This window comes from Onychostoma macrolepis, chromosome 22 (genome assembly GCF_012432095.1).
Source record: "Onychostoma macrolepis isolate SWU-2019 chromosome 22, ASM1243209v1, whole genome shotgun sequence".
Taxonomy (NCBI): Eukaryota; Metazoa; Chordata; class Actinopteri; order Cypriniformes; family Cyprinidae; genus Onychostoma; species Onychostoma macrolepis.
Window position 1 is genome coordinate 11,126,494 of NC_081176.1, and position 16,497 is coordinate 11,142,990.

The window sequence follows — 16,497 nt, forward strand, 5'->3', positions numbered from 1 at the left end:
ATTCATCAAAAATACAGAGACAATCACAGAAATTCACAAGACAGAAGATCTGGAGGTCAAGTCTGCAAACTTAAAATACATCAAATGTCTTAATGTCTTAGTGTGCCAGAATGGGACCAGTTGTGATTTTAATAGGACAATCACTTTATACTTAATGTCTAACAAGTACTCTTTCATCTCTGCTCAATATCATACAGTACATCTAATTAACAGACTATACATTTTTACTAATCTGAATTTTAGTAGTTAACTGGTGTTAATTTCATGCACTTAAGAAGGCATTTACTCACCACTGACAACAACGATATATTTCCGGTGTATGACTTCTCGGCTGCTGCTGGTGAACTGTAGTTGATAAACTCCAGCGTCGCTGGTTTGGTGTTTTTGATTAAGAGATCTGCAGTTCGATGCTGCAGGTCCAGTCTGTCTCTGAATTGCTCATCATCACTATATGAGGTCTTATTAATATCTCTGTTCATTCCAGTTGTGATCGTTTTACCTTCAAAGCTCCACTGTACCTGCTCACCGTCTTCTATAACAACATCAGCGACTAGAGTAACATGTTGTCTCTCCATCACTGACACTGTCTTGGGACCGGTCCTACCTGGAGATCAAGAGATAAAACTGATATTGCACTGTAGCACAATAAAGCTCTTCTTTCTTTCTGTATCAGCTGTACTACTTACGCATTTGCCTTGCTTGGTCAAAAACCATGCAGCGATGGGAAATCACAGCAGCAGCTATCACCAGCAGAACAGCAACAATTATCCCAATGACAGCAGACAGACCTAAATCTGGAGGTGGTTTTTTAACCCTTTTTTTTGGTTCTATAAGGACAAAGAGAGACTGTCATTGATGTGAGTGAATGCGTCTGATCTATAACAAACATTATTCATGTAGACACAGAGGAGTATAAGCACAATACTCCAAAAGCATTTAATTAAAATCAGAATCACAATTTTGTTTTGATGTTAATTACAATTTTGTGTTGCTCCATGAAAAAGTAACTAATTGCATTACTTAGTTACTTTTCAAGGAAAGTAATGCATTATATTACTTCTGTGTTACTTTTTGTCATCTGGGACAGGCTTGCTTATTTGTTTTTTAATAACAAAAATCCCAAATGTTATTTTTTTGGCAGCTGTAAAGGCCCTTTCACACCAAAAGTGAAGTTAATAAGCCTTGGGCTGAAGGAAGTGCCTCTGCCTCTGCACTTCACTCTCAGTTTCTCTCAACACGGGGACAGGAGAGGTGTTGCTGAATAAATGAGAAAACAAAGTAACTTGCATTGCTTATTTGATAATGACGATATTTCATTGTAAATTTAAAAGTAGTGTGTTTCTTTACTAGTTACTTGAAAAAAGTAATCTGCTTACGAAACTCGTGTTACTTGTAATGCGTTACCCCAACACTGTTCTTGAGTTACTCACCACTGACAGTAACACTGAATTTCTTGTATGAAGTATGTCCACTCATGATTTTCAGTTGATAAAGTCCAGAGTCTGTGGTTCTGGTGTTTCTGATGGTCAGTGCCCCAGTCTGATGATGCAGGTGCAGTCTGCCTCGGAATTTCCCATCAACAGCATCGTATAATGAGGCCACTGTGGCCTCTGTATCATATTTGGCTATGAGAATTCCTTCATCTCCAAACCCCCACAGCATTAGCTCATATCCAAATACTTCAGGAAAAGTCTCAAGAGTGACAGGATTTCCCTTCCTCACTGACATGCTCTTAATTTCAGCCTCACCAGCATCAATAACTGATGGAGACTCTACAAGAAACAGATTCACAATTGGTTAGCTCTGCTTGTGGTTACTATAAGGCCCATGGAGTTCAGTAAAATGTAGTAAATTTGATGCATTCAACAGTTAGTTCTGGTTGACTCATTTAATTGGCCAAGAAAGCATAATATTTTATACAACAACAAATTTCTGGCCATATTGTGAGTGAAATGTAAATCACTTGATATGAATTTCTTTCTAGAACTGCTGTATAAAATTAATTATATTATTATTGCTTGGGAAATTCTTCACCATAGACAATAACACCAAATTTCTTGTATGATGTCCCAGTGCTGTGGCTGATCTTCGCTACATAAAGTCCAGAGTGACTAGTTCTTATGTTTCTGATGGTAAGAGAAGCATTCCGGTTCACATTCACTCTGAATGCAAACATCATATCAGATTCATATATATTGTAATTTCTGTTGACTTCAACAATGGTAGATCCTTGAGCTCCAAACGTCCACAGTATCTTATAAACTCTCTGCAGTTGAGTAAGATCAGGGTTTAGAGTGACAGAATCTCCCTCCATCACTGACACTAACTTCGCTCCATCTGTTTCAACAAACACACCTGCAGAACAAACAGAAACAGTTTTTTTTTTCTTTTAGAGAATACACTGATATAACAGTATTGGTAAACAAATCTATTAAACTAACTTTTAATTGGCATTTGTTCAGGTGTAAATAAAGACGAGGCAATGAAAGAAAATGATCTGTCCACATTTCTTGAATCTAAGCATGTGCTACTTACTTTTACATTTATTTATTTAGCTGATGCTTTTTACAAAGCTAGTTGATAAATAACACAAGCGATTAATCCTAAAGAGGCAATACGGGTTAGGAACGACATGAGGGTGAGTAATTAGTGACATAATTTTCATTTTTGGTTGAAATATCGCTTTAAATGCGATCTGTGATGACATCATAATCGTGTTGCATTGTGGTCTATGGAACGGCGTGAAGTGTACATAAGAAGTAGACTCGCTCCCTCTGTCAAAATCAAGGGGATGAGAGTCTGTCCATATAAACTTCCCTCATCCACTTCACAAAGTGAAACACTTCAAAATGGCAACATGGATTCCCCCGAGGGGGAGTGCTTAGAGAGGTTTGCGAGTGTGTATCTAAAAGTGAAGTGGAATGCAGCCATGGAATGTCTTGCACCTTTGCTGTCCTTTGTTTGTGCCATGATTTGAGGAAGTACTTGTTCTTACACTCAAATGTAATTAGACACCTATCCGTATAGGGTTTGTAAATATGCTTTTGTTAGAGGTTAGCACCAATTTTTTTTATGCAACATCAAAAAGTTAGGTCCCAAATTGTACACTTCATGTGCACTTGCGATCTTACAATGGCCACGGCGTACAATTGGCCGTTAAGTCCACTAGACTGTAAAATTTTCCATTTGCCAGTTTAGCTTTCAGAAGGTTGAGCCCACACTGAGGGTACTTTTCATTTCTTATTAGTGCATCCTTGTTTCCTTTCCTCTCTACCTTTCCTCACGTCTTAGCTCCACCCCACTTAGGATACGAGGGAAGGATGCAAGGAAAGAAAATAAAGACAGAGCAATCAAAGGAATGGTTATTTTTACATCGGAATATTCTTCACTCAAGCGTCACTTCAAAGCATCATCAGTTGCGCTAAAGGGATATTTAAATAAATTGGTTATTTAAGACATTCAAGCCAGGTGCCCTGTTGAAATATATGAGATGTAAGGTTTATTTAAACTGCAAAGGTAAAATATAAATTTAAAGTATTACTTCCACGTAGGATACACTTGTGTATTCACAACCATAGCTCCTCTGGAAGCCTCATCACTCGTTCCTCACGATGCAATTACAGAATTGAGATGTCTTTCAAGATGGCTAACTATGTGACCAGTTTCCAAGTCACAGGCTCAAAGACGAAGGTTCAAGGAAACGAGGAAGCATCAGTTTGAGTATTGAGAAGCACCCTGAAGTGAGGTTCGCAGGAAACTTCTACCCAACAGTCAAAGCGGCATTACATCACGAAAGTGTGGACTCTGAGGAAGCCGCGAGAATTTAGGGTGCAATTTGGGACAGGGCCAGAATCACGGTCACACACTGGAAAATATTAGGGCTGCAATAATGCGTCGACATCAACAGGTGTTGGCATTTCCCAAGAGCATAGCAATAATGACTTTATGAAGTACTTTACTTCCAAGATCGATACTATCAGAGATAAAATTGTATCCTTGCAGCTGTCAGCTACAGTATCGCATCAGATAGCGCACTATAGATCCCCTGAGGAACAATTCCATTCATTCTCTACTGTAGGAGAGGAAGAATTGTATAAACTTGTTAAATCATCTAAACCAACAACATGTATGTTAGACCCGATTCCATCTAAACTACTAAAAGAGCTGCTTCCAGAAGTCATAGATCCTCTTTTGGCTATTATTAATTCATCATTGTCATTAGGATATGTCCCCAAAACCTTCAAATTGGCTATTATTAAGCCTCTCATTAAAAAAAACACAACTTGACCCCAAAGATCTAGTTAATTACAGACCGATCTCAAATCTCCCTTTTCTGTCAAAGATACTAGAAAAGGTAGTATCCTCACAATTATATTCCTTCTTAGAGAAAAATGGTATCTGTGAGGAATTCCAGTCAGGATTTAGATCGTATCATAGTACTAAGACTGCTCTCATTAGAGTTACAAATGACCTGCTTCTATCATCTCGATCTTAGCGCTGCGTTCGACACTATCGACCACAACATTCTTTTGAATAGACTAGAAAACTTTGTTGGCATTAGTGGAAGTGCCTTAGCATGGTTCAAATCATACTTATCTGACTGCCACCAGTTCGTAGCAGTGAATAAAGAGGTATCATATCGATCACAAGTGCAGTATGGAGTACCTCAAGGCTCAGTACTAGGGCCGTTACTTTTCACGCTTTACATGTTACCCTTGGGAGATATTATCAGGAGACATGGTGTTAGCTTTCACTGTTATGCTGATGATATTCAGCTCTATATTTCTTCGCGGCCCGGTGAAACACACCAAATTGAGAATCTAACGGAATGCATAGTCGATATAAAAAACTGGATGACGAGTAATTTTTTACTGCTAAATTCTGAAAAAACAGAGGTGTTAATTATCGGACCTAAAAACCCCACATGTAATAACCTAGAACATTATCTAACACTTGATAGCTGCTCTGTCAATTCTTCTTCATCAGTCAGGAACCTAGGTGTGCTGTTTGATAGCAATCTTTCATCTGAAAGCCATGTTTCTAGCATCTGTAAAACTGTGTTTTTTCATCTCAAAAAAATATCTAAATTGCGACCTATGCTCTCAACGTCAAATGCAGAAATGTTAATTCATGCGTTTATGACCTCAAGGTTAGACTATTGTAATGCTTTATTGGGTGGTTGTTCTGCACGCTTGATCAACAAACTACAGTTGGTCCAAAATGCAGCAGCTAGAGTCCTTACTAGAACCAGGAAATATGACCATATTAGCCCGGTTCTGTCAACACTGCACTGGCTCCCTATCAAACATTGGATAGATTTTTAAATCTTGTTAATTACTTATAAAGCCCTGAATGGCTTAGCTCCTCAGTACTTGAGCGAGCTCTTATCACATTATAGTCCTCCACGTCCACTGCGTTCTCAAAAATCTGGCCGTTTGATAATACCTAGAATATCAAAATTGACTGCGGGCGGCTGATCCTTTTTCTATTTAGCACCCAAATTCTGGAATAATCTACCTAACACTGTTCGGGGGGCAGACACACTCTGTCAGTTTAAATCTAGATTAAAGACACATCTCTTTAACCTGGCTTACACATAACACACTAATACGCTTCTATTATTCAAATCCGTTAAAAGATTGTTAGGCTGCATTAATTAGATCAACCGGAACCGGGAACACTCCACATAACACACGATGTACTCGTTACATCGTAAGTAGAATGGCATCTATGCTAATATTTGTCTGTTTCTTTCCTATTCTGTTTCTCAGTCCGTATCCGATCAGATGGTGGATCAGCACCAAGAGATGATGTCTACAGCCCTGATCGTCAGCGGAGAACAGGACACTGAGATGAGCCCCAGAGACATATCCCCAGTGAAGACCTCGATTAAAATACAATAAAACTAAAAATATAACAAAATAACTAAAAATATAATAAAATACCAACTACATAATACTATTATTGTTAGAAATTGCAACAAAATAAAAAATAGAAATATAAACATTTGAACTGCGGGTTTCGTCTGGCCAGAGGAGAACTGGCCCCCCGACTGAGCCTGGTTTCTCCCAAGGCTTTTTTTCTCCATTCTGTCACAGAGGGAGTTTTGGTTCCTTGGCGCTGTGGCCTCTGGCTTGCTCAGTTGGGGACACTTAATTTCTAGCGATTATCGCCAATTTGATTGTACAGATACTATTTAAACTAAACTGAGCTAGACAATGACATCTCTGAATTCAATAATGAAATGCCTTTAACTGAAAATTGAGTGTTTAATCTTATCATTATACATTACTGACACTCTATCCTCCAATTTGATACTGTTAAGTGCTTTGACACAATCTGTATTGTTAAAAGCGCTATATAAATAAAGGTGACTTGACTAAATCGATTTGCGTGGAATGGGTTGACGTGTCGCACTGTTTATGTTAATCCCTAATTCCAGGTGAAAAACAAGTGCACTTCCATAATGTACTTAAAGTGCTCTATTTTCACGCACTAATTTTGTATATTAAGTACAAAATTAGTGTGCCAAAATAGAGCACTTTAAGTACATTACGGAAGTGCACTTATTTTTCACCTGGGATCCTCTGACATGTTTCAGACAAAACAAGACTCACTGGAGCAAATGCTAATGACTAGTATGCTTGAAACGGTTGCATTCATACAGGATTTAGTTTTTTAACCTCATTGTATAACCGGACTACCACCTGTACAAGTGCACATTTTCAGGATTTGCATTTTCAACAAACCTACTGCCTGTGCTACATAATGGAACCGCACTGGACAACATGTCATTTCTCCATCCACCGAGATGGAGAAATGATTCGTGTTCATCCCAAGATCCGCCTGAGCTGCCGTGAGTTCAAGTTGCCAGGCGAATTGTCTATACTCACTGTAACTTTTGAAGACATTGTTGGTTCTTTAAAGGGGTCATCGGATTCAAAAATTCACTTTTAGATGTTGTTTGAACTGAAATGTGTGTTGGCAGTGTGTGTACACAACCACCCTAATGACAAAAATCCACCCAGTGTTTTTTTTTTTTTTTTATCCCGATGAATCATAACCCCTTTCTCAGATCAAGCAGTTCACAGATTATTGGCAGAATGACGTAGTTCTGCAAAGGCCCCTCCCACGATTGTTGATTGACACTGGCATTTTATCACAGATCCGCCCTGAGTGAGCTGTAAACAGTATGCCATTGTTTCGACGCTGGAGCAGGTGTATGGCTCCTAAGCGATTGAGGTGTTTTGCTGTTGGATGTAATAATGAACATAGCAGTCATCATTTACTCCCGACATCTGAGCCGCTGAAGACGCAGTGGATTACCTTTGTTTTTGAAGGGAATGCACCCCCGATCTACCAAAATGCGTCTATGTTCATGCGAATCATTCATGATCCAGCTTCACCTACAGAAAAAGTGAGTATTTCATATGGGCATACGATAACCCCTTTAACATATATGATGGATAAACTCGCAGACAGAGGTGCCTTTCCGACAGCGTGAATGCTCATTCCTATTTTGCATCTTCTTTTTTTAAAAGATTTATTTATGGGCTTTTTTTATGCCTTTATTCGGAGAGGACGGTATAAAGCGAACAGGAAAGCATTTGGTGGTGTTACGTCCAAGGACATATTTGTTTTGTTTTTCTCCCTGTTTCTCTCTCTCTCTCTTTCCATTTACTTCCCATAAGCAGGAGGTAATGGCTGCCACCTGATTCCAATGATTGGTGATCTGATGTGATTGCAGGAGGAGGGGAAACTGTGAGGATTTAAGCTGCACCATTGCACAGCGCAGTGTGTGTGTGTGTGGAGGCTGCGTCGTGAGGCTTCTATTCTCAACCCAACAATCTTTATTAGTTGTTTTGATTAATATTTTGTTGATTGATTCTTTATAGTGTTATTGTGTTAACACTCTTGTGGTGACTGATGCCTACAACAAGAAATCTGGTTTGGTTTGGAAGTTATTATTTATTTGTACCTTCTTCTGTTATTGTTTGTTACTTATGAAGCTTATTGTTAACTTACTGGATATGTGTTAGTAGAGAGGCGGGTGCTATTTTCTTTATACCTTTTTTTTTTCTCCTGTTTATGCTAGTTAGGAAGTTAGTGTGTTTTGTTTCTTTTCTTTGTTCTAGCTTAGTTTCTCCCTAATAGTTAGAGGGTTTATGTTTGTTATTTTGAAGCCTTGACATCCTCCCATATCTTTAAAATAAAAGAACTTGTTTTTTTGACATTGAGTTGATTCTCGGCATTTGTTAAAGACCCAGGGTTGGGAATTGAACCTTGCTGCCTCCACACATCACCTTTTTATTGTTACTCGTTCCTCTAACCCTAGAATAACTGGGAACGTAACAGTGGAGAGACGACAAATTATGTCACAATACCGCCTCGACAGTCATTTTGGTAAACGCAGTCCGTTGTCTTAACTGAATGAAAACAGCTGAGAATGAAACTGTATACGCATAATTATATTGGATCAAAACAGCTTTGACATAGATTGATCTATATTTAATTTATAAAGTGAACACTATGCAATGTTATTTTATACTTATTACACTTATGTACCTGAATACTACTATTAGACCTTATTTTATTTGTAACTTGTAATTTAAAAACCAAGAAAAATCAAATGTTCTTATTCAAGCTGCACGCTCTAACACTGAGGTGAACATGCTGTGTCAGTAATCTTTGCAAATAAATATCTGTGTGTGAGTGTGAGTGCAGGGGGAAGGGGGAAGGGGGAAGGGGGAAGGGGCGTGGTCCATTGGAAATCCCCCTGCCACCACAGCTGGAACAACAACATTATAAGTGAAGGTCAAGGAACATATAAGAATAAAAAAAAAAGAAAAAGTAATGACCCCTTTAATCATTTCAATTAGCATATATTTTACATATACGACATCAATAGCAGCAAAAGTGTTTTGCAACACAATAAGTACATTGTACTTATTTTTTGATGTAAGCACATAGTAGTTAAGGCCACCTAATATACAGTGGTGGAACCACACTTTTTTTTTTTTTTTTTGTTGCAAATAAAACAGAATCCTGGAGTATGTTTTACTTGAAAAAAAAAAATAAAAATTAGATTAGACTTCAAAATTAAATTTTTAATTCAATATGTAACTTGCCATTTCTTTGTAACTGTTTGTAAAATTTACTAGCAATATCTGAATGAAAATTGTTTGTACAGCATTTTTTTTCAGTAAAAAAAAAACGTTTTTCATCTTATATTTATACATTATTTTTATTTCAGCTTGATTTCAATTACCAAAGTATTTTTATTTGTTTGTTAACAATAACACCAAAATAGATTATTAGCGTTTGTGTGATTTAAACAATATATATAAAAAGTTATATCTGTTAATCAAACACCACGTATTCCTATAATTTGTCCAGGTATCTGTCCTAAATGCTGACCCTAAATTTATCATTATTTTGAAAGATATGCTCTATAAAGACACCACTGACAGAAACCAAGAATTGCTGTGAGCTCTCACGGCCTCTGATCTGTAGCTCATAAAGTCCAGCGTGTTCGGTTCTGGTGTCTGTGATGATCAGAGATCCAGTCTGATCCAGCTCCAGTCTGCCTTTGAATCGCTCATCGGCAATGTTTACTGAGGTCTCATTAGTTTCTCCATCGATTTTAGCCAGGAGAATGCCTTTATCGCCAAACCTCCACACTATCAGATCGTCTCTCTGTATTGCAGTAACATAATTCTGTAGAGTGACAGACTCTCCCTCCATCACTGATACTGACTTCACTCCACCCGTCTCATCAACCACACCTGGAAAACAAATCAGATCAGAAAACTGGGGTAAATTTTGCAGGCAACATCCAATCATTCCAATTTTCATGATCATGAATTTTGCCCATATAAGTTAATTCAAGTTGGTCTTGCGACTTTGTCATTCTGATCGACAGAAAGCAGTGGAAGCATTGCTTCATAATTCTCAACGCATAATTCTCCATGTGCAATTTCCCTAAAATTTTAGCTAATTAAGGATGCGTAAAATTTTAAAATGTGGTTTAAATCGTACTGTGTGAAACCATAAAACCTGATACAAGATCAAAATGAAAAAGATATTCTTGGAATACTCACCAATTACAGTAACATTAAATGTCTTGGTTGTAGTCTTTTCTCTAGAAAATCTCAGTTTATATTGTCCAGAGTGTCTGATTCTGGTGTTTCTGATGGTGAGAGAGCCAGTGTTTTGGTCTACCTGAAATCTGCCATTGAATCTCACATCATCAGTGACAAAAAATGAGGTCAGGTCCTCCTTCCTCGTTATTTGAGAAATGACAAATTCGTTAGGTCCAAACAACCATAGTAAAGTATCATCGTTGAGTATTTCAGTAAGATTAGTGTGTAGAGTGACGGAGTCTCCCTCCATCACTGACATTGCCTCGTCTGTTTCTGCACCAAACACACCTGCAGAATATAAATGAACAGTTAAAGATAGCTTACACTGGGCATAATGTGCAATTTCAGCAATGTTTTTGCTAAAGACCAACTTTCGCTGTACGAGTAATTCACATGCGATATGCCAAAGCTCAGGATTTATGTGCTCACACTACGGTCCAATCCTTGAGCTGCAACTTGACTGCTCACACTATACGTGCAAAATAAACAAATGAACAAATTCAATCACTGTTCAAAACAGAGTTTTGGTCCAGTGCTGAGTTTTGCAAGTTTGCAAACCCTCTCATAACAAAACTTCATGAGATCCCTATGAACTAAGACAAGGGACATTTTCTGCATGCTGGTTTTGTCATTTCCTCTTTACCAGAAATCCTCAGACCACACTCCGATAAAAACATGTCAGAAATCCTCCAAGAATAAAACACATGCAAGTCCAGTATGTGAACTTATTTGTAATTTGTTCCCCTTTCTTTGCTAATATTCGTTCAAAGTATTTATGGTTCTTTTTAAGTAATAAACAAATTAAATGTTGTTTATCTTAGTTTTGTATGGCTAACTGTTGTAATTTTATCTTTCAGGTACACTACCAATGCAGAATATGTGCAGGTTTTCTTCTTTGGAAATATTACTTTCCTTAAGACTCTAGAGGGAAATGGCTATGTAAGTTGCTTTACAGACTTTACCTTATGTGAAAAGTGTAAGATAACTCAGAAGTTCTAATGATCAGAAGTTTGTCATTTCTGTTTATATACATTTTTAGAATTTGAGGTTTTTCTTTTAATCTGATCTGTTTCTACCCTCTATGTTTGCAGTTATTTTACCAGTTCCTCAAACACAAATTCAGAGCAAGGAGAATAATGTTGTCTGAAGAAACTCCAGGATCCTATCCCAGATCTATGTTAGGGGTAAGTGTATACATTAACACATAACTTCTCTAACCTGTCCTGAAGCCCCACTCTTTCACTCCAAACCAATAACTAATGATAACTATATTATAGGGATGTAACGACATCAAAATCTCACGATACGATAACATCTAGATATGAAGTCCCTGATAAGATATTTATTGCGATAATAAAAAAATAACAAATGAAGACTTGGAATTTTTTTTAAGTTAAATTTTTCTATCTAATGCACTCTGAGAGGTCAAAATTACGAGCTCCAACCCATGTTCTTAACTAAGAAAAGAAAAACAATCTGAAAAAAATTAAGCCATATTGTGCTTTTGGTTTTTGACAGAGACTGTGCCAAAACATAATGGCCCAAAACACAACTTTAAATAACTTTTATGTTAGATTAAGAAGTTTAAATATATTTTAAAAATCTACACTTTTTGCCCAGAAGACCTATCGTTTCATACTGTCATGTGACCACAATAATGAGTTTTGCTATCGTGATACCACGATACTATATTAGCATCCACAAAAGGGATGATAAAGTTCAGTTTATTCTGAGTGGTTACACATAACACACTAACAAATGTCTGTTATTCAAATCTGTTAAAGGATTGTAATGCTGCATTAATTTGGCCAACCGAAACCGGGAACATTTCCCATAACACCCGATGTACTTGTTATATTGTAAGAAAAATGGCATCTACACTAATATTAGTCTCTTTCATTGTTGTTCCAAGGCTACTGGAGTCACCAAGATTCAGTCCGTATCCAAACCAGACGGTGGATCAGCATCTAGAGATGACCTTTACAGCCCTGAACGTCAGCGGAGACCAGGACACCTAGATGAGCCCCAGAGACTGATCCCCAGTTAAGACCATGTCACTTAGACGGCCATCGGGACAAGACCACAGGAACCAGATGAGTCCTCTGCACAATCTGACTTTGTTGCAGCCTAGAATTAAACTGCTGGTTTCGTCTGGCCAGAGGAGAACGATGGGGTTTTGGTTCCTTCAACACACTGTTTTCCTGTTTAATACTGTAAAGCTGCTTTGGCACAATCTGCATTGTAAAAAGTGCTACATAAATAACGGTGACTTGACTTGCTGCAGTTTAATTGCTTGACCTCTTTATTTCTGGTTCTGATTTCTGACCTCTTTATTTCTGATTTCTGATTCTGATTAAATTAATTTCCTTGATGTGAATGTGCCTTTACTGAAATATCTTTCAAAATGGTCATCAAAAAATTAAGCTCAAATTAGAATTTTTTTTTTTTAACTATTTTTTTTATTTGGCCGCAGTAGGAATTTGTTGCTATTGAAGATACATGTAAATATTTAGCCTTGGATATTTAGTGTAATTTGTACTCAGTGATGTGACCAAGATACCTTGATTGTCAAAGCTATATGATGCTTTTAAATTCAGTGTCTTATGGATTTCCATGCATTCAAGTTGAACCGAATAGAGTATAATTAAACCAGGAAATGGACTTTTAGGCCATTGACACATACTCTGTTGTTGAAAAATTGTACATTTGAAATAAAACATGTAGTACTATTTTTTTGAAAAAGTGAAATTGTCTAATCTATGTGATAATGTTAATGGTATGAAAGTACAGTAATATTTATACTGTTTTTGGAAATGTGAAATTAATCAATATGCATCCTTCTATATTGATGACATTTGATACAATATTTAATGCTCATTCTGTATAAACAAAAAACAAAATGCACAGAAATGTGAGAATATAATATTTCAGTGTTAAGTAATAAATGTGATGGAACAGCATTATAGTCTTTTTGTTGTTTTGGTATGAAAATTACAGGAACAAACCTATTTTAATTATTATTTTACTTTTTTTTCTGGCCCCCCAGCTGCCGGAATAATTCCGTTTATACGAAAAATTATCGTATTTTTATGGCTGAGTTATTGTCCGTTATTTTACGGTATTTTGGGGTACCAGAATAATGCCGTTTTTTAATGGGATTTGTTTTTATATGGTGTAGTCAGTGATGTTCAACCCACTAAATAATAAAGAAATTGAGTAGAAAGCTTTGAATTTATGAAACGCAACAATACATTATATACTGAATCAAGGCTCTGTAAAATAGAAGCTGCATGCATACAATATCTCACCCTAATCGAGGCAAAAAAAAAAAAAAAAAAGGAATTACGCATGAAAATGCTGAATGGAAAGGCCAAGATATGCATAAATTCCAAAAATGGAAAAACATTTACAAATAAATTCCTCAATATAAAAAAAAAAAAAGCCATATATACAGTGATGGGAATAACGGCATTACTAAAGGCAGTAACGAGTAATCAAACGAATTACTGTTTCCTCCGTTACAACGCCCTTACCGTTACTGACAATAAAATGTGGCGTTACTATATTATATTATTAGAATTTAATTTTTCAGTTCATCTGAATGGATGCACAGTGTGTGTATTTGACGTACCATAAACTCTAGTGTGAAGCGCACGACTCGCCGTCGATTTCTCTCACATACACGCACGCAAAGAAAGATACAGAGCAAGAGAGTCTTGTCTTTCATAACATGCAGAATTGACGCGCTACATGTAAACGATATTCTTTGTTGTATTTTCCTGTGAGTTCCTTTGGAATTCTTCAGCTTTTAAGAACTGCCGGTTTCTCTGGTAGTGGGCGGAGCTAATGAGCAAACGACAAACTCATTGGCTGGCGCTCACCTATTATCGTCCCTGTTTTGATTTCAGCAAATAAATTCGAGCGAACTCAGACAACGTGATTACTATTCATGAACCCAGCAGTTCATTAATCCTTAGTGCGTTTTATATTGATGACAAATATGCATTACTTGGTTATTCTAATTACTAAAGTTCTATCATCATATAATATAAAATTAACATAATATTATATTATAATGCTTGACTGACTGATACTAAGTGTCAGTAGATAAATTGTGTAGATTAATGTACAATGTTTTATAATAATAATTTATTCTTTTTAGTGTCCATTTCATTAATTTAACATATTTAATATTGGGGGCATTCAAAGTTATTTGACATTTGAATATTTTTTTAAAAAGTAACACAATAGTTACTTTCCCTGGTAGTTACTTTTATAATGATGTAACTCAGTTACTAACTCAGTTACTATTTGTGAGAAGTAACTAGTAACTATAACTAATTACTTTTTTAAAGTAACGTGCCCAACACTGTATATATATATATATGTGTGTGTGTGTGTGTGTGTGTGTGTGTGTGTGCGCGCGAATATATCAAGGGCGTAGGTTTGCTTTTGACATTGGTGGGGACATAAACCCATTTTTTGTTATGTTTAACAGACAATACTTTCACAATTTAATTTTATTAAATTTAAATTTAAATTTTAAAAAAATTAATTTTACAACATTACAGCAGCATCAGAGCGCTGGGTGTCTTAATCACGCACCACTTGTTTGTATCTGATTGGACCAGGATGATTCTGAAAGAATACTCTGCTGTTGCTGTAGTAACGAACACAATTTCCACATGTATCTGATGGACGGTTAAACCGCACACTCTTTTTTTCAAATGTTGTTTTTTATATTGTGGATAAACACTTTACTGTTGCTGTAGTAACGTACACAACTTCCACATGTATCTGACTGACAGATAAACCGCACACCCTTATTTCAGTGCTGTTTTTATATTGTGGATAAAAACTTTGCTTTGTACATTCGGCTAAACAACATTCCACTCAAATGGTTTTCCAAAAAAAATCACATTATATTTGTCCCAAATTATGCTATGCTGGAAGATCGTGTATCTTTCAGCACAACCTGTCTTTCTGTTCGTATGCTTTTATAGAGAGCTAATAATAGTCATAAATCGCTCTTTCTCTTTCCGTTTTCGATGCAACTTTGTTCATTCCTGAAGTGAACTTTTGTATTAACTGTTTTGGACTGCTGTGAGTTGTTCGCTTCTCCGGTGTTCTTACTCCGCCAATGTATTAAATATGCGTCCTTGAAAGCGCGAAGTTTTCTAACGTATTTACTTTAACTTCTTATATCAATATCAATGGCATGACGTTTCGGATGCGTTCTAAATTACAAAAATAATTGTAATTGTTTGATCAAAATTATTGCTAGGGACAGTGTGGTAGTCGCTGAACAGACTTGGGTAAAGTTGGTTTTATATTCGCACATTCGGACTTCTGCATTCAATTACTTTGTTAACCACACTACATTGGACATTCGTAAGTATGACATTAAAACAATACTTGCCCATTTTGATCGATTGTGGAAAAAAAACGCCCCTGGAATATATTACATAAATTTCCAGCATATGTCGACGGCCACTGACACAGGTGGGATTGCATGGATGCAGTGCATTTGAAAATCAGCTGATGTCTAAAATGAATCAAAACATTATTTCAACTTCCAAGACAGAAATCCACTTACCGTCCATGAGTAATAAGAAAATAGACAGAAATAACATCCACTGCATGTTTTATAGAGATGTGTAGATTCCAAATGTAGATGATCAATTGAAAGTAGTTCTACTTTGCTGCATCCTCCTTCGCAAGCCGCACCCAAACCGGCTACAAGTGCGAATATGTCTACCAAAATAAATACACTAAAATCTAACAGAGGGACTTTTGTAGCACCTGAGAATCGCGGCTTTTCTTGAATATGTGAGTGACGTTTTAGGAGGACTAAATTTATCTTTGAAAGATACTTAGAGCCGAACAGAACAGCCACTGCTGAAAACTAAGGGACAGGACAGGTCAGTTTCAGGGGGTGTGCCCGCATATATATGCACGTGTAGGAGCCCCGCCCCATCATTAAAATAAACAGAAAGGCTTCACCCATGTGCCATTTGGCTGTGCAATGAGCACCACTTGTTTTCAGACATTTACAGGCCAGGAAATAGTTCATGTTTTGTTCTTGATGTGCTTGTGGTGTCTGGTTGCCAAGTTATAGCTTCCTGTTAGTAGAGGACAATAAGCTTCTGTTTGAAATCAGTCAGGTTTTATTTTTATGAAGACAATGTAAAAAGTGATAAATTGACAACTTAAAATTGAGGAAATCCGTTGTCTTGAAATTAAGTACATTTTTTAAAAAGTTAAGTGAACTTGACAATTCACTTATTTTAATTTACTTTAAATAATTCAAATAAGTTAAGTGAATTGTCAAGTTCGCTTAACTTTAAAAAAAAAA

General features: G+C 36.6%; 1 protein-coding gene across 1 annotated transcript; it reads right to left on the minus strand.

Annotated features, from left to right (window-relative positions):
• Positions 1–1,276: 1,276 nt before the first annotated feature.
• On the minus strand, positions 1,277–16,142 carry LOC131530388 (uncharacterized). Its single transcript, XM_058760638.1, has 5 exons — positions 15,739–16,142; positions 10,101–10,430; positions 9,462–9,785; positions 2,035–2,355; positions 1,277–1,772 (listed from the first exon to the last, which is right to left on the minus strand). The coding sequence occupies exons 1-5, from the start codon at positions 15,782–15,784 to the stop codon at positions 1,423–1,425; spliced, it is 1,371 nt and encodes a 456-aa protein (XP_058616621.1). The 5' UTR covers positions 15,785–16,142; the 3' UTR covers positions 1,277–1,422.
• Positions 16,143–16,497: the final 355 nt, after the last annotated feature.